We start from the raw sequence: 19275 nt of genomic DNA on the forward strand, positions 1-19275 counted from the left end.
GAAAAGCTTATTTTTATTTTTGTAAACTTTTTGTCTAATCTTTTGACGTGGAGAAAAGAATAAAGGACAAAAAGAAGAAAACTTCCACCAACAATGAATAGTACACAAGAACTCCACACTATAATGTTATGTGTACCTCTTGAAGTTGAACACTTTCTGTACTTATTGGTGGCATCTTTTACTTTCCCTTTCTGTATATATGCACCTCTAAGGCGCACACAAGTGATTAAAAAAAAAAAACTGACTCGAGTAAAGCCTCTCTTTACAGTGCATTAGGTAGAAAGTTCATTAAATATGAAAGAAACTGGTTGCATAAAATATTAATAAATAGATCAAGATATTTAGAATATTTAATGTATAGTAAATATTATACGTTACACACGATTAATGTAAAACAATGATTGAAATTAATAATAAAGCATAATTTGGAAAAAAAAAATAAAGCATAATGTGGGTTGCTCTACTTATTATTCTACATTCATGTTTTGTTACTAAATTGTGAACTAATGCAATCAAAGTGTTTTATTATTATTATTATTATTTCATAAACGTAGATGATAATCTAGGTGCTGCTACTTCTATATCTCAGATTATCGCTTCACCTGGCGCACGCTCAAATGCATCTAAACTAACAGAAAGATCCCAGAAAAAATGTTTTACAAATAAGGGAACATAGTAGTACGTAAGAAACAGAAAAGAATTCTGTCTTATCTCAGAGACCCTAAACCTCGTTCTTCCGCAAGAGCAGAGGTGCTTGATAGTAAAATAAGTAATACGGTACCAAAGGATTCTTCTTCCTTTGTCTTTCGTTGAAGCAATTCGGTTTCTTGAATTTATGAATGAAGTAGAACCAAGTTACCACTCACCATCCAGGCAAACTGTAACTCGCCGTATTGAGGCCTAGTTTTCTAAGGAGAAGTGTGGCTGCGGAATCGATTGATTTGACAACAGATAACTGGGCTTCGCAGGCTACGGAAAGTTATATTACAATCACAACCCACTATATGCTTCCATCTAAGTTCAATAAGTTCAGTCCTTCAAATAATTGAAATAGAAGTGAGGCACACAAGGGTAAACCTAACTCAGCACTTAGCCCATGTTGCAGAGTAGTGGAATATTTTAGATAAAATACATGCAATTGTCTATGACAATGCTAGTAATATCACAAGTGCGGTACGAGAACTTCCGTATGCAAGCATATGTTGTTTTGCTCAGACCCTACAACTCTCTATAAATAAGGGACTCGCAATAGAGAAAATCGAGAAAATGTTAAGTGTTGTTAGTCGGATCGTTTCCCACTTTAAATATAGTACGTTGGCAACGTCAGAACTGGAAAAACAGTAAAGGTTATTAGGATTGGAAGTACATTTCCTTATACAGCAAGTTAAAACTCGGTGGAACAGCATACATGAAATGCTTGAGAGATTGATAGAACAAAGAAGAGCTCTTAACAATGAATTATCAGATAGAAAGACGTCAGATTGAAAGAAATTTAACCCTTTAAGGATGTCCAAAATTTTAGACTTTCACTCAAACAGCTACTGCTTCCTTACTATTTATCGTAGGATCATGGTTCATACCTCGTTTTTCTCAACCAACGGTACCACGTATCGGTATCATAAACCTTAACCGGAAAATCGAAAAAAAACGGAATTTTTCTGAAAAAATCGCCCCTTCGTAACACTTGCGCCCCTCGGGCCCGTCCCCGGTTTCACGTAGGGATTTAAAAAAATTGATAAATACCCAAAGGTAGGTCTACACATAATCCTTATGCAAGTTTCAATCTGATATCTTGAAAACTAAAGGCGTGAAAAAGTTTTGAAATTTGCCTTAAGAAAAAAGTCACGTCCCTTCGCACCACTTGGCGCCGCCAAGTTGACTATCCGGTTCCAAACCGCATCTGCGGTGTTCTTTGGTCCATCCTTGACTTGAAAAATAAAAAAAATCCCGGCTTAAATACCTGTTATAGAACCTAAATAAGCGGTCAAAGACGATAGTACGCCATGGTATATAAATATACCAGAACTCTTTAAAAGGTTAAACTTCCTACAGACTAGGGATGACTACATTTTCAGGGAAAACGGAATATAATTCTTCCGGAAACTGGAAAATTAGAAAGACGTAAAATTTTCCGGAAAAACGGAAACGGAAAATTTTCCGGAAAATCGGAAAACGGAAAATTTTTCGGAAAATCGGAAGACGAAAAATTTTCCGGAAAAACGGAAAATGTGATTTCCGGAAACCGGAAAACTCTTTTTCCGGAAATGGCCATCCCTAGTCAGTACGAAAGCTTAAAGACATCCACATCAAATAGCAGTCATTATTAAGCCTGTTTTCTAAAAAGTACTTTAATCTAATGATCTGATTTAGTACTCTACTCTGTGCATTGTAAACAATGTTATGTAAAGATTAATTAAAGTCTAATACTTTCCATTTTAAAAATTTTTGGATAAATAGAGTGAATCTTGCATGACTTTAAAAACACTAGGTCAAGAACTGCATCTTGTAATTTAATCCTTACACTTTCAAATGAGAGTCAATCCGCCAGTTTTGGTGGACAACATTATAATTATATGAGCGCATGAGATGATGATTCAAATTAACAAAAAATTGGCTACTTACCAATGAATCCTCCCTTGGAAATCCTGAACACTTTTTTTAGACGTTTCGGAACACAGCTGATTCCTTCCTCAGTGGCAAGGTGAAAGGGATTAAAACGGATAGGAGATAAAAGGTGTAAAACAAGGAATACATGTTACTAAATAAATAAATGTAAATATTCTTTTGTTAATTTGAATCGTCCTCTCATGCGTCCGTATAATTATAATGTTTTAACACCAAAACTGGGGGATTGGCTCTCATTTGAAGGTGCAAGGATTAAATTACAACATGCAATTCTTCACCTAGTGTTTTTAAAGTCATGCAAGATTCACTCTATTTCTCCAAAATTTGTGGACAAACACCGTGCTCGTGGGTTTTCTCGGGGTTCTCCCGTTTTCCTCCCACTTTCTTCGTTCCACCATTTCACTCATCTCTCATCATCACCGTCCCCTTTAGCCTTACCGGCATAATCGTGGGACGTAAAACTTAAAGATTTCATTTCATTTATTTCTCCAAAATTTTTAAATGGAAAGAATTGGACTTCAATCCATCTTTACATAGCATTGTTTACAATGCACAGAGTGGAGTACTAAATCAGATTAGATTAAAATGTCAGCAAAAGAAAAATTGGAAAACAAGGAAATACATAGGAACAAACCACGGTTAGACCAGGAATGAATTAAACTAGCAGAGAAGAGAAAACAGGCGAAATTACGTTGGCAACAGAATCCGAATGAAATAACTACACAAAATTTCGTACATATCAGGCGGGAAAGTTCCAAAGCTTTTAGGAAAAAAAAACGCGATTTTTTGAAAGCTAAAATTAAGGAACTCGAAAATAATAGTAAAAATAAAAACATTCGGGATATATATAAGGGGATTAATGAATTTAAGAAAGGCTATCAACCTCGTGCTTATATATTACAGAAAGCTGACGGAACAGTTCTCCCGGATACAGATAGCATCTTAAATAGATGGAAAGATTTCTTTGACGATTTGCTGAACACGTAGCCAAAAACTAATATGCGTGGAGGAAGGAAGATACACACTGCAGAACCGTATATTCCACAACTCAACCGAATAGAAGTAGAAAACGCTATAAAGAAATTAAAGAAACACAAATCTCCTGGTGTAGACGAAATTCCGGATGAGTTAATTTTAGCTGGAGGCGAAAAATTGTGGAACAAGTTACACAAACTCATTCTCCGTATCCGGAACAAGAAAGAATTGCCACAAGAGTGGAAAGAATCAATCATTGTTCCAATTCACAAGAAAGGCGAAAAAACTAACTGTAATAATTATCCAAGCATTTCTCTTCTGTCAATATCCTATAAAATCCTGTCAAACATTCTATTAGCAAGATTGGTCCCATACGCAGATGAAATTATTGGAGATTATTAGTGCGAATTTAGACGAAATCGATCAACCATCGACCAAATATTTACCGTTCGCCAAATACTCGAAAAGAAGTGGGAATACAATACCCCGGTACATCAACTATTTATTAATTTTAGAAAGGCATAGACTCGGTTAGGAGAGAAACATAGTATAACGTCCTTGCAGGTTTTGGAATACCGAAAAAGCTCATTAGATTAATTAAGGTATATTTAAATGAACCCCAAAGTAAAGTCCGGCTAAGAAAATTTTTGTCCACGAGCTTTCACGTCGCGAATGGCCTGAAATAAGGAGATGCGTTGTCGCCATTATTATTTAACTTTGTCCTGGAATACGCTGTAAGGAAAATCAAAGATAGCAATCAGGGTCTAGAGTTGAACGGTGTTCACCAGGTTATGGCCTATGCTGATGATGTAAATTTAATAGGGGATGATAGGAGAACAATAGAAAGAAATGCAGAGATCCTATTAAACGCTTGCAGTGACTTGGGTTTAGAACAGGGTTGTTGGAGTTTTCCTCAGCCCAAAATTCCCCAGTAGGTTTTATTGGGTAAAACTAACATAAAAAACCCACAATAAAACCTAAAAAAGCCCACCTCAAAAAATACACTTCAAAACTTGGATTGAAAAATTAATCGTAATATGATTATAATTAGTTCCTTTAATCGTACTTCTTAGTGTATGCCTCGATTCAAAATTGGCTTAATATATGTATTTACAACCAGAACAGAACTGAACACCATTGAAAACAAAAAAGATTTGGGAATCATTCATAATGAATGTTATTTGCGCTCGATCAAATTCGCCGTAATACTGTTCAACTGTAATCTATTATATAAAAAAGAAAAGAATTTTGTTTGTGCGCGCAACACGGGAAAACGGTTGAACGGTTAGGAATGAATTTTTGGATGCAGCTATCACGTACTTCGAACTAGGTGTTTAATCAGGTTACTTTGATTAAAATGAGGGGAGCAGATGGTCAAAATCTATGCGAAAATCTTAGTATCTCTCGATCCTGTCAAGTTAGGAAGATGACATTTTTTTATGTAAACTTCCCACTAAAAGTCAGTGAACCCGTGTTCCAGTACTTTTGAGAGTTTCCATTTTAAGTAGGAAAGGGAAGCATTTTCTATCATTTGAAAGCGATTTTACCTGTTGTTTCTGATCGCATCACACGGGAAAATGGTTAAGCAGTTTGAAATGAATTTTTGAACATAAAGTAGTAGTTAGTTCCTACTCTGAGCTGGGATTTTTATATTACTTTAATTCAAGGGCGAATCCTAGGAGAAGTTCAAAAGTCATGTAAAAAAAAAAGTCACGAGCTCGCCAATTTAGAAAGATTAAACTCGGTATATACACTTTTCATTAAAAGTAAGCTGGCATGTGTTGTAGTGTTTCTGTAAAATTTCCGCTTTAAGGGGGAGGGGTGATTTTCTATGATTCCTTTGTTGACATTGAAAGCGATGTTGTCTTTTGTGATCACGTCACAGGAAATACTTGAACAGTTTGAAATGAGTTTTAGAAGATATTTAGTACCTTCCTCAAGCTGGGATATTATTATGTAACTTTCCTTAAAGGGCGTAAGGGAAGGGGAAGGTAACTTTCCTAAGGGAAAAAGGGGTTAAAAATTCATGTCAGAAATATAATATTTTACTACACTTTCATTGACATGCATATCCTAAGGGGCAGACGAGGCTCAAACATTTTCCCTGAGCCTAATTCTCTCCGTACAAAGAACGGGCACTTCAGCTAGTATGGAATCAAAAGTAATGCAGCCATATTTCCTTTGTTTCTGTTATATACTTGGGTATTAATATAAAGAGATAAAATGTCTTTCTCCATGTGTCAGTTAATTACAAATCGAGAATGCTTCACTTGAAAAAGGAAATTACTAAAGATACACGTCTATCTTCTCAACACTAACGGCAATCTTCTCAACACTAACGGCAATCAGATCGTGGAACTCCCTAATTCTTCTTGCGTATCTGATGGAGTATGTGAAACACAGTACAATTATTGTATGCTACAATACCCCTTTAATCCTAATATATATCGTAAAAAACCAAACTGGCAACTGAAAATGAGAAAAAAATCCATTTCCATCAGTTGAGAAAAAAATCCATTTCCAACATTTCAGTTTTTAAAAAAAAATCTAGAAAACCATCCATTCAATAAAGTCATTTTTTTTATCTCTAGCTCCTGAACTTGAGATACTATCCCAGTATTTGCCCCGCGTGTTTGAAACTCAGGACGGCTGGCTCAGGGATTTGAATCATAAGTGTAAGAGGGGATTTTATTCCTATTCTGTATTACGTAAATCTATCGACCTCTTTGTTACTCTAGAAAATTGTGTACTTCCTTCTTTCTAGAAATAGAAATATAAGCGAGTGTCAATGGCACAAAGTGTGTCTCACGAAACGCGTATGGGACTTCACGGATTCCTTGGGCATTATTATTATTATTATTATTATTATTATTATTATTATTATTATTATTATTATTATTATTTGTTATTTCTACGCTTAGTTCAATGTCTCATGATTATGTACCACGGCTAAGGGAGACTGTGATTATATGGATAATAATGGTGGCATGACGAAACCAGCCCGAGAAATCCATGCACAGGATGTTTGTCCACCACAAAACGCACTTGGCGGGAACTGGAATCGAATTAGGAACCCGCGCCAAACGTGAACTACCGCAGTCTCAGGGAATTCCATAGTTTCATGTGTACAGTAGAACATATATGCTTAAATGGTGTATTAAGTACGAATATGGCTTTAAATATACGTACAGAATTTAAGAAAACCCAATAGAACCCACTGGGCTGGGCTTTTAAAAAAAAAAAAAAAAAAAAAACTGTTTTTCACAACCCTGGTTTAGAAGTAAATGCAGAGAAAACTAAATACATGGAAGTGCGTCGGGACCGTAATACGGTAGATTATGGATGCGTTAAAATATTAAATAATACTTTTGATGAAGTGATACTTTCAAATATCTAGGATCAATATTAACAAACGAAAAAATTAAATGTCAACTAAAAGCAGGGAATTCGTGTTATTATTCAGTTCAAAATCTCTTGTCGCGAATTCTGTCGAGGAATTTGAAGCTTAAAATATATAAAACGATAATCTTGCCTGTTGTTCTGTATGGCTGCGAAGCATGGTCGCTTACTCTGAGGGAAGAACATAGACTGAAAGTATTTGAGAACAAGATCCTTAGACGAATATTCGGACCCAACAGGAACGGGAATGGAGAATGGCGGGAACTTCATAATGAGGAACTACATAATTTATGTGGTTTACCAACACTGTTAGGGTCATCAAGTCTAGGTGGCTTAGGTGGACAGGTCATGTACCCATGATGGAAGAAAGTAGGAACGCTTTCAAAATCTTAACTGGAAGACCAATCGGAAAGACCAAGGAGCAGTGGAAGGACAATATTAAGACGGATATCGCAGAAATAGGAATACAAAATAGAAACTTGATCCAGCTGGCTAAGAAGAGAAGTCAGTGGAGAGCTATTGTGAACCTTCGGGTTCCATATGCCATACAGTTAATTTAGCTAGTTAGTTATCTCAGGCTTTCCAATGCTAATGGGGAAAAAATATAGGAAATCAAGTCGAAAAAATATGAAAAAGGAACATTTCATGAAGCTATAAAAAAGGAACATTTCAATTATCCAATAGGTAGAAATACAAAACACATGAATCACAAAACACATGATACAAAGAATTGGTTTGTTAAGTATCTAAATTCACAACTGCATAGAGAACTTTGTGCATCTAAGGAAATATATACAACAGTAAAAGTATTACTATTATACGAGCCATACACTGACGTATTTTCCGCCGTAGCCATAAAATTTCATGCGCTAGTCTTGTTAGCAGCTGTCAATACGTTAGTGTATGGGACCTGGCGTAAGTTTACGTACCGAATTTTCATACGCTGGAAAAGTCTGGCTGCTTTTAACTTCGAGCGTAAATACGGCTCAGATGAAAGGGTTTTCGAGTAGCAGGTGGTCTCTTGCCTTCTCCCTGGTCTGGTCTTATTGTTTTCAGAAGAGAAAACCGGTTCTTGTGTTTTCCTCGCGAATCGTTGCTGAGGTTTGCTGGTAGACTCACCAGAAATCATCATTCCAATCTAGTTTGTCTTTCCATACAAGATACGGTTTCAGCTAAACTAATATTTCCTATTGCACAAAACGATACATTATTTCCTAACTAAAATTCATAATTAATTTTGAGTGCACAGAGAAAAAGGTATTTAAATCCAATACTTCCTAATCTGAATTCGCAAATTATGAGAGCTCCTCCGTGGCTATATAGTCGGCGTACGCGTCCTCTGTGCGGGCGCCCTGTTCGATTCTAGGCGGGAGCTCATGCGGTTCGGGTTCTACTTCTCATATAGGCTCGCTAAACTTATCGAACCTGATGCCTTTCGACTAGGAATTTAAGATTTAATTTAATATTTGGACATTAGTTTTTTTTTTTTTTTTTTTTTCACACAGGTAAAGGAGCATATAAAGATGAAATCACACCTTCATAGTTACCCATGTTGTGATACTGAAATGATATCTTTGAGTTTAACTTCCCACGTTTATGCCATTTAGACTAAATAATACAATAATTAAGGCAAGTGAGTGGTGATGAGAGAATTGGTGGAATGAAATGTGTAAGGAAACGAGAGTACCCTGAGAAAACCCACGGACATGATGTTGCCCACACACACTTATTTGCACGGGGGTTGAATCAGGGACCCCATGCACCAGAGATAAGTGCTTTAGCACTGAGTCGCTGTGGTCCTCTGTTGTGATATTTTAAAAAAAGTATGACTGTCAATAGCATTTGACCAATTCTTGCCGAATTAAAAATTATCTATATATCATATGTTGCTCCCACTATTAAGTATTGTTCTCCTATCTGGTCTATGGCCTGTCCTACTCATTTAAAAAATTAAATTCCGTAATTAATTTCTTTTTTGCCATTGTATCCTACCGAGTGCCTCACCTCCGAACACTTCCAAAAAATAGCGTTTTAAAATATCTCAGTATCAAACCTCCCTAGTGACAAACAAAATTGCTGACCTAATATTTTTGCAAAAAAATTGTAAATGGCCACATATGTACAGTTGTTAAGTCAGATCAATTTTCGCGTACATTCTAGAACAACATGGTCTAGTGATCTCTTTTACACTCGAGCGGTAAGAGTTAATATTGTCCAAAGATCCCTTCTAAACAAAATTATCAGTACCTATAATCAGTTACCAGAAACTGTAGACGTTTTTTCAAGTGAGTATACTTTCAGATCATCTATAAATAAGATATTTTTGTAATGTCACTGTTGTCTTGTACCATCTTGACCTCAAATTGTTATCAAATTGTTAAAATTTTTCAGAGTAAAATGGCCTAGTGCTGTATCTGAAACCTGTTATAAATAAATAAATAAATAAATGATGCCACGCTATTTACAAAAACGAAGAAGAAAGAAAGAAAAGAAAAGAAAAGTGAAAGATAAGGTTAGCGCATCCAGCAGCAATGTTTCTTCCAGCATACTTGCGGGAACATGGTTGCCTCCGGCCGAACACAAATAAATCTGATCCCAATAACAAAGATAAATTACATTTCATTCTTGTGCAGGACACTCCTTCACCAACTAATGCATTTTTTTTTATCCGACGCTTCCCTGAAAAAATTATTCGAAGAAAGCATCACCAGCATTAAAGCTATAGCTACCTACGAAGTAAGTTTAAATAGTAGCCTAGTAATCCTGACCTTGAACAATATACTATCCGATATTTCCCTGATAACACAGAGCAAATAATTGAGTTCGAATATCGAAATTCGATGACGATTCTTGCCATTTTGACAATGTGCTGCTTGTTATTTTAAGTACTTTCTCAACTTTACAAGAATTTATAGCGAAATAGGTTCAGAAAGTAACTATTTTTTCACGTGATCTTGACATTACTCCGGTAAAAAAAGAATTAATAAACCACGAGATATAATGTTTCTTTCTTCGTATATTATTCCAAACCTCAGTTTGTGCAAATATTTAAATCTAATAATAATCTTATTTCACCATTAATGCTTACATACTAAAACAAATAGCAAATCGTTGTACAGCTTTTTTGTGTGTGGTTGGTTCCCAGCCGTAAAAGTTCTGGTTCAATTCGAGGTACCGGCCATGTTGAATATTTTTCAACATTGTATTATATCTCATCATGATGGGGATATGTTTACGAACACTTACCTGAAAAGTACAATAGATGTAAGCCCAAAAGAGATCATAACTAAGACCAGAATTGAAAATTACACCCATTTACAGGAAATACACTCATAAATTTATATTAACTTATTAAAGCATTTCTCAATCTCAGTGTTGGGAGTACTATCAAACCTTCCTAGATAAATGTCAACTTGGTATATTGCCATAAAATATTATGTAACACTTAATACTTGTCATTTAAATAATTTATTTCACTAACAACTCAATCGTTTTACTATGTTTGTAAGTAGTATATGCATCATTATTAGATCTGCTACTTAATAGTGTATATTTTTCATAGATATTACATATTGAACATAGTAGAAACTCATCTTCAAGACTGCTTCGAGTGGATGTTTCCATATTGCAGGATAGTAATTAAACATTTATTTATGAAATATGAACTATCACCTAGGCGTTTTTCAGAAATTTGAAACAAATTCTCCCTCAAGAGTAAACTACCCGTTGTGGATCTTTTCAGGAAAAATTAGTTATGTCATATTGTACGGTTATTAATAAACCATTTATTTATCAATTACGAACAAAATTAAAATTTGAGAAAATATCTCGAAAAAACTCACAGGCAAGAGTAAACTAACCTTTTTGTATTTTTACCACAGAAATAACTTATGCCAGATAATAAAAGTGGTAATAAAATATTGATGTACGAGCAGAATCGTTAGAGTCATTTTCGATAAAATCGCGTTTGTCTTTTTATTTTCATCTATCAGTGAACTTCCTTTATTTTGGGGGATAGAAAGAAAATTCGAAAACCTTCCCTTGGAAAGCTGATAAAAGTATTAAGTTTAGAAACTTATCACTCGAATTTAAAGAAAATTATCCGATGTTGAGTTCGCCCTTACTACTACTCAATTGATTTGTATGTATATGTGGAAACCCTCAAGTTCGGGTGGATTTTACCCTCCTGTCACATACCCGAGAGCAAGAGCGAAGAAAAAAGTCATTAAGTGTTTAAAACATTTTTTAATACAGTAAATTACTAAAGACTACATTTAAAGAAAACATGAAAATAAACAGTGATAAACTGGCAATAAACGAAAACCAGAGTAGAACTGAATTTAACCTAACCCCGCATGCTAACACCGGGCGGCGGTAATTTTGTCACCGGAATATTTATCACGGTAATTTCGTCACCGGTAATTTTGTCACCAAAATATTACCATATAGGTAATTTCGTCACCGAAAATAATGTCACGATAATTTCATCACCAGTGTCTTTTAGAACATAATACAAGTACAATGAATGAACTTCAAAAAGGTTTTTGAAATTGTTTTCTTTAATCTTCAACTGAAGCAAAACTATGCAGCATAATCAAAATAGATTATTATTATTAAATAAAGAGTTACATATTTTAGATATCGTATTTGAGACAAGAGATAAAAGTTTCCAGTAATTCTATCTCAGAAAAATTGTCATATAGGAAATTTTGTCGGTTATTTCTTCACCTTTGTTGAATTAAATAGAGACAAAGCAAACGATCAAACAGCTTATGTTATTTTAATAAAACTTAGAAAACAATTCAGTTGGTGTTGAACTCTGCAAAATTGAAGTTTCTGGTACTCGACGCAAGAGCAAGCACCAGTACAAGAAAATAATGTCTGCTTGACCAAATGTTAAAAACACAGGCAACATGGGGTACTAATGGATTCATTATTCACTATTTACAATTATTAAATTTCGCGAATTTCAAAATTTCAGAACAGAAAATAGCAAACAAATATGGGAAGATACGCCAATCTGTTAATTTTCCCGCAGAATAGACGAAAATTTTCATCGTTCTAGTACCGTTCTCTGAGCCCAAACTCTTGGACTTTCCAAGTTAATAGAGTCATTTGAAAAGAGTGGCTTTTTTTTAGGAGCTATTAAAAGAATTATATTATATTTCAACTCTGAGTAAACATTGGCGAATTGTTATTGGATATACATATGTGAAGAGAACAAATTTCTATAAAGGAAGAAAAAGGTATAAATATTTCTGGATGTTTCCTTTAAATATAGCCTTATGAAGCTATTAAAAAGTGAAACATGGATGGTGAACGCCAACTTTTCAATGGCTTAAAAAAAAAAAAAAAAAAAAAGGAGAGAGAGAGAGAGAAAGAAAATAGTGTATGTTATTTGAGGTGAGACTTCCTTTACTAGGTATACGCCCTAATGTAGACCGACTCAAAATTCATATGAAGAACTGTTTCGTGCGGTGGTGCATCAGTGTAGTGAATTTAGTGAATATCCGGACCTGTAACTATGGTAATGGATTTTGATATAGCGTAAATGCTGGCTGTAAATGCAACTTTTGGAGATTCAACTCGTTTATAGCGTTACTTTTTTCACCTGACTCAGTCGACATGGAGGAAGGTCCAAGAGCTTGGACTCTTAGAACGGTACAAGAGCAATGAAAATTTTCGTCTATTTTGCGAGAAAATAAACAGATTTGCGTTGCTTTCAATAGCAGATGTGCATCGATTAATACAACTGCAGATGTGCATCGAGGAAGAGCTGGAACTTCTGGACTATTTTGATAGCACTTACGTGTCAAACACGTATCGCCGTGTTAAAGGTCGGTCTGGGAATATTTGTTTGCGTAATGTGCCCCGTCTATATCCCCCAGACAATTGGAATGTTCACCAAGCTACCTTTAACAGCAATTATAGGATAAATAGTATTTGTGAATTGTGGAACTAGAAGTTTCATCATCTATTAGGAATGTCCCACGCAACTATTTGGAAGCTTATTCATGAAATTCAACAAGTTGAAGCAACGGTTTCAGCTGTGCTTCATCAAGATGCTGTGGGGCAACCACCCAAACAGCAAACTAGAAGAGTGATTCAAATTTTTCAGAAACGGCTCTACTCTTTGTGCTTAACGTATAGCACTGGAACTAAATGTTTGAAAAAAAATTGCTTGTTGTTTCCTATAATGTTATGAATAGTAGAAAATGAACATGTAAACCATTTATTGCATTAATACAAGTTATATTTTGTTTGTTAATTTTCTGTTCTGAAATTTTAATATTGCCAAAACTTAATATTTGTAAATAGTGATATATAAATCCATTACTGGCCCATTTTGCCTGTGCCTTTAACATTTGCTGAAACTGACATTGTGTTATTTTAATGCTGTTTGTTCTTGCTTCGAGTATCCGAAACTTTGATTTTCCAGAGTCGAACACCAACTGAATTGTTTTCCAACTTTGATTAAGATAAAGTCAGCTGTTTCGGTCGTTTACTTTGTCTCTACTTAGTTCAACAAAGGTGAAAAAATGACCATGGCAAAATTTCCTGCACGCTAATATTTTGGTGACAAAATTACAAGTGACGAAATTACTATGTCGAAATTTCCGGTGACGAAATAGCCTACATGCTAATATTTTGGTGACAAAATTACCGGTGCCGAAAATTCCGGTAATGAAATTACCTAAGTCCGCTAACACCCAACCTTTCAATAAATAAATATTTAAATGATTTTTAACAACTAGATAAAAACTAAATGGCAAGATAAACTTTGAAATAAAAGAGGTAGGTGGAAGCAGCGGGGAGGATCCCTTCAACTTACAAAAGCCGAGGTAACAAGGATCAAACTATTTCTAAAGAATGGGGCTGGAGGTAGTTGTATAAGTCTTGTTTTTCCTTTCTGGCCTATTTTTGAGCTGTGGATAAGGTAGTAAAAATTGGTATCCCGTGAGGGGATAATTTATTCTATTTGTTACTACTATATTCTTCGTTAATTTTGTAAGAAAGAAAAACAAACGAAAGCTGCAACCATTAATTAATCATATTTTCTTTAAATTGAATTTATCATTCAGTAGCCCACTTTTTAACGACCAAAGTCAACAGCCTAAAACATTGTATAATAAAAAAATCAATCAATTATTCAACTATCGCTACACTCCTTTACTCCCTTATTCTTTGTAAACTGCAGTTCCAAACAATAGGCTTATTTCGGAAGGTAAGAGGAAACCACACATCAAGCTCGTTCAGATTGTATTAAATCATCATTGAGTCTGTTTAGAAATTTAAATGTGTGCAATCTATATCGTAAAAAATTGAATATAACTTTTTGCCTGTCCTGTGTCCTCCCCCTTCGAAGTACGATTTATATAAATATTTAGTGATCTCAGATCACTAAGTACAATGATCTAAGACTGTACCAAAAATAGGCCAAATGGATTGAGCTGCTTGGACGTAATATGATAAATGTGAATTTTTAATCCTCTTCGACGTGGCTCCCAGTCTGTTTCTTCTATGCTTTCTTTTTATTCTTTTACTTAACAACACAATGTTTATAGCACTTGCACTTAAAGCCATGGCCTTAGATAGATCCATCTTGTTCAAGCAACTTGAGTAAACTAGAAAACGACCATGTGCTCAAACAACAGGCAAGAGGAAGAGCGAAAAATGACCGCTTCTTTTTCTTTTTCTTTTACGCGCCTATTTTTACGCTAGGTTTATGGGCCAACTTACGGACCGAAATTTACGACATCATTTTACGGACCGAAAATGCGCGCTGAAAATACGCTAGTGTATGTTGGCCTTTAGTTACACTTTCATTTTCTTCAGTACCTGAATATGCTTATTTGCCATCTTCCATTTCTCTTTGCTCTGCTCGTCTTGAATTTTTTGCAGTTCATTCATCTTCAAGGATGCAGTCTGTTGCATTGCCTGGGCAACGCTGTTAGCCATGTCACTTTTTGATAGCGCAGAAGAAAATCTTGTTTGAGCATCTTTCATCAGTCTAGTAGCTATTTCTATTTCCTTCTGTACTGTTTCGTCCATTTAATTTAATTTATTCAGAGACGATTCACTCTTTGAAACTTCCTTTGATATAGCTTCTTGCTTTGCATTTCTTAACTCACTTTCTTCTCTGGAAATCTTTGTTACTGCGGTCTCTTTGGATCTGCACCCTTCTAAGTAATCTTTATACTTTCTCCAGGCGTTCTGCATAGCATCTATCCCTTGTTTTGTAACAGTTAGGTTTTCAATTTTTCCTCCATATATTCTAATGCTGTTGTTTACAGTCATCAGAGTCTTTATACTCTCGTGTGCAAGATGGGGTCGGTCACTTCCTAAAATATGTTTGTTCTCTGAGAAACCCCGTTTCACATCAGCACTACTATGAAATACTGACAGGCAAGCTTTGACCACTTTAGCCATCATTGGATATTTAATTGTTCCACATGAATTTCTTATATCACTTACTCTTGCCCAGTACTGATCTACGAACAAGTATCTGACATAACCACACTCAGTTTTCTCCATAAACCAAGAATCTTCGATAAGTGGCTCCACAGAATAGAGTTTCCACTCGTCGATGAAGACATCGATGTTCTTACAATCTGCAAATACATTTTTTTTTTTTTTTTTTTTGCCAAATTCCGTGCAAGGGATAAACAAGTTATCTCCTTTCTGAATAATGGATGTAGACAACTGCAGGTACTTCAATAATGGTTTCGATATTGGTAATTTCTTAAACAGGTTTGAAACCACACAAATGTAGAATCGCTTCACATCCTCCCTGAATTCCCTCTTTTGTAGCTCTCAGTAGTTAGCTATTACAATTTGCGCTTTCACTCTAACTTCAGGTTGCCACAGATGGTATTCACAGTTCTTGAAATCAATTGCAGATAAACCAGTATCCTCCTTCTCCCCCAACTTATCTGGCTATACAAACCTCAATAGAAGCATTCTGACTAGCTCAGATAACTCTGAGTAAAGTAAATGAATTAGCGGGTCCTTGCGTTGAAAAAACAGAAATTTACCAATAACTAATATACAAATGATGAAATGCAGTTTGGCTTCAAACAATTTGTCTTTCAGAAATTGTTTAATCCAGGGACGTCATGTACATTGTTGTACACTTCTCTGTTTGGAGTTTTTAATGTGTCTCTTTGTAGACGCGTGCTGTACAAGAGCACTCTTTACACGATTGCTACTGAGAAGTATTTATTACAAGCGCTTTGCTTCCGTTAATGTTTTTCCTTCACAGAATCATCGTTCACATCAGTTTAATCTAATCACTTCACGGAAAAATGGAATGTTCCACCAGGCATCTTTCCTTATGAAGTACAAAAATATAGGAGGTTTCGTTAAAATGTAGGAAATATAGGAGTAAGAATAGACGCAAATATATAGGAAATATAGGAGCATTGGAAAGCCTGTTATCTGGATATAGGCTTCGATGTAAACACTAAAACAATAACCAGAGATACCAATGGTTTTAAAAAAATGAAGGTACAATATTTAAAGTTACATATTACGGAATAACAACCTGCAAGCAGAAAATTATTTACTCTTTTTTGAGCAAACTATGACAAAAATTAAAAGAAAATATTGAAAATGATGTGCCCAATATTATTTCCAAGTTACACATACAAATAGATGCAAGGAGACAAAAAAAATAAATAAATAAACATTTAAAAACAAATCATTAAGCTTTTATTTTTAACATTATATTTTAGTCTATCTTATTCTTGAAAACAAAGCAAGCATTTACGAATTTTGTAACTGATGCATATAATGAAGAAGCTTACTTGACTCATCGCTTTTTTTTTTTTTTTTTTTTTTTTTTTTTTAATCGCATAATAGTTCCGTCGTCAGAACAACCAAACGCAGAATGAAGTCGTGTTAGTTACAAAAGTATAACAGTACAAACTAACTTGTATATAATATCTTCAATTTTAATTTCTAATATCTAGTATACAGTATTTATAGTGATGATAAAACTCTGCAGTAAATTTTCAAATAGGATAGCAGCCAAAGTTTACAATAGGAAGGAACAGGTCAACATGTAGAGAGTAGAAGTAGAAACTACGGGCACAAAAACTCATCGATTAGAAAAAGATGGGATTTGCCCAGAAACTGTCATCGGAATTGATAAAAAAAAATTGGAAGAACCAGGTAAGCTTCTTCACTGTAAGTATACACTGTTTTAATGAATATTACGGCGAGTTAACCAAACTGGAGTTATCAAAGTATTCGTCGCACTATGAAAGTTGCACTTACTTTTTATGATGTTGAATCATTACTGTCATGTAGCGAAATCTAAGGCATAGAAAAGAGGACCATACTCACTTGATTTTACATTAACAGTAATATTTCCTATCAACATTTCGGCATCGGACCTCGCTTCGCATCGATAAAGACCAGTGTCTGTAGATTTCAATCCGTATATCACTAAATTAACCATGTTGTATCCAGATTTACGCTCAATACGATGTTGGCTAAAAAATAAAAACATAAATAATAAATCATGTACAATGTAAAACATAACAATGCAAAACACTTTTTTAAAATAATATTGGAATATCTTAAAATTAATACAACCTTGCCGAAGAAACGTATTAGGGATGAAGGAGCATAACAGATAGAACGGCTAATCACGTGAATTTACAGAAATACTTGCAACTATTATTCTTTGATTTACTTTTATTTAAATGTCTATGGGATGTAACTAATTCTGGTAATGCCTTTCATTGTCGGTAGAGTCTATGATGCTGGATATGAATATGACGTCTATTTATGACCATTTGAAACAACAGCTAGTAGTGGAACAGCACATGACAGACTAATACAACTAATAAATAAGCCTAACGTGTCTACGGATCAACTGTCATAAACACATAGTATCACTAAGAGAGTAATATTTTATTTATTTTTCATAAAAAAAAAAAATAATAATAAACTAGTAAACAATGATCATTGTACTTTAGATTTAGTGCAAACAGTACATTTCTTTCTGACAATAAATTAAACGCAATGAGAAATTGACGTCCATTTAAGATTTTTAAACTTTTTTTTTTTTTTTGTAGCATTTTATTCCATTTACTTACAAGATAGGGTTCAAAGAAAGAAGAAGCTTCCGTTTATTATATTTTATCTAGAAAAGAATAACAAACTCTCATCCACGAAGCCTTGAAAGGGTTATGCAAATCAGCTGGCGACCTGAGACTGAAGAATGTGTGGTCACGCTACTATTAGTTCTCTGGACAAAAAATGCTTCTCTTTCGTTCAAGTATCTCCCCAGTTGTCCTCACTGTCAACACCATCTAGCTTTTCCCAATGGCCAGACTTCATACAGTTTGAGATTTCACCAAAACCAGCAAATCAGCATTTCGAGAATACATGCCATGTAAGGTGACAAATCAAGAATCTCTGTGACCGACATGGCCATTAAAGTCAATATCTCCTATGCACCAGTTACCTGTGTATGGAGCAATGAAATTAAGAACGAAATGTAACCTCACGAGATTGAAAATCCTTAAGGAAAGTTGGAAAATCTCAAGAAGTAGATACATCCATTCATGAAATATGATCCATGAACTCGTCAAAATATTCGTCATTTCCTCTCGTCTCAGTGTACTTGGATTAAGTCCGCTTCTTTACTCGAAAGTGAAGAAGTCAAGATCACGCTCGTCGAGCAGAGTGAAGCAAAGACACAACCTCCAACTCTTTTACAGGTAAAATAAGCTTCCTAGATCACACAACAATGTATCTAATATGTAAGCTGCGTCGTTCAGTAATTTCCCAGACTAAAACACAGATAATGACAATGACCTACCTTGAGGACATTTTGCCGTTTGCGTTTCGGAAAGAAAATCGTAGACCTTACACTGCTTTCCTTGCATCATTTTTACGGTGTGTTCTAAAACTAGAATCATCAAGTAATGAGAACTCCACAACATTTCACTTTTAATAGTAGTTATATCTACTGGAAAATTAAAATGCACAGTAATGAAGTTATGGCCTTTACGTGTTCTGGACAAGTTAGGGAAACAAGTTTTTTATATATATATATATAAAGTAAAACTTACAGAAAGACGTTAAAAGTAACGCCAAATTTTTCACCATGCTTATAGGAGTACTTTCAACAAATAATAACAGTGACATTCTCAAGTGAAATTTCCACGCATGAACAAAATTCCAAAAGTGAATAAGTGTGGGTAGTAACAAGTGACAACCAAACTCAACTGTTTTTCGGATGATCATGTTTTCTTTAAATTT

General features: G+C 34.8%; 1 protein-coding gene across 1 annotated transcript in view; it reads right to left on the reverse strand.

Moving 5' to 3' along the window:
- Positions 1–19275, reverse strand: part of LOC145662705 (uncharacterized) — an 89797-nt gene that overhangs the window by 50372 nt on the left and 20150 nt on the right. The window contains exon 3 of the mRNA XM_081728556.1: positions 17347–17495. Within this exon, the coding sequence (XP_081584682.1) occupies positions 17347–17495 (149 nt within the window). The remainder of the gene's footprint in view (positions 1–17346; positions 17496–19275) is intronic.

The sequence above is a fragment of the Thermobia domestica genome, chromosome 10 (genome assembly GCF_964235325.1).
Source record: "Thermobia domestica chromosome 10, izTheDome1.hap1.1, whole genome shotgun sequence".
NCBI lineage: Eukaryota > Metazoa > Arthropoda > Insecta > Zygentoma > Lepismatidae > Thermobia > Thermobia domestica.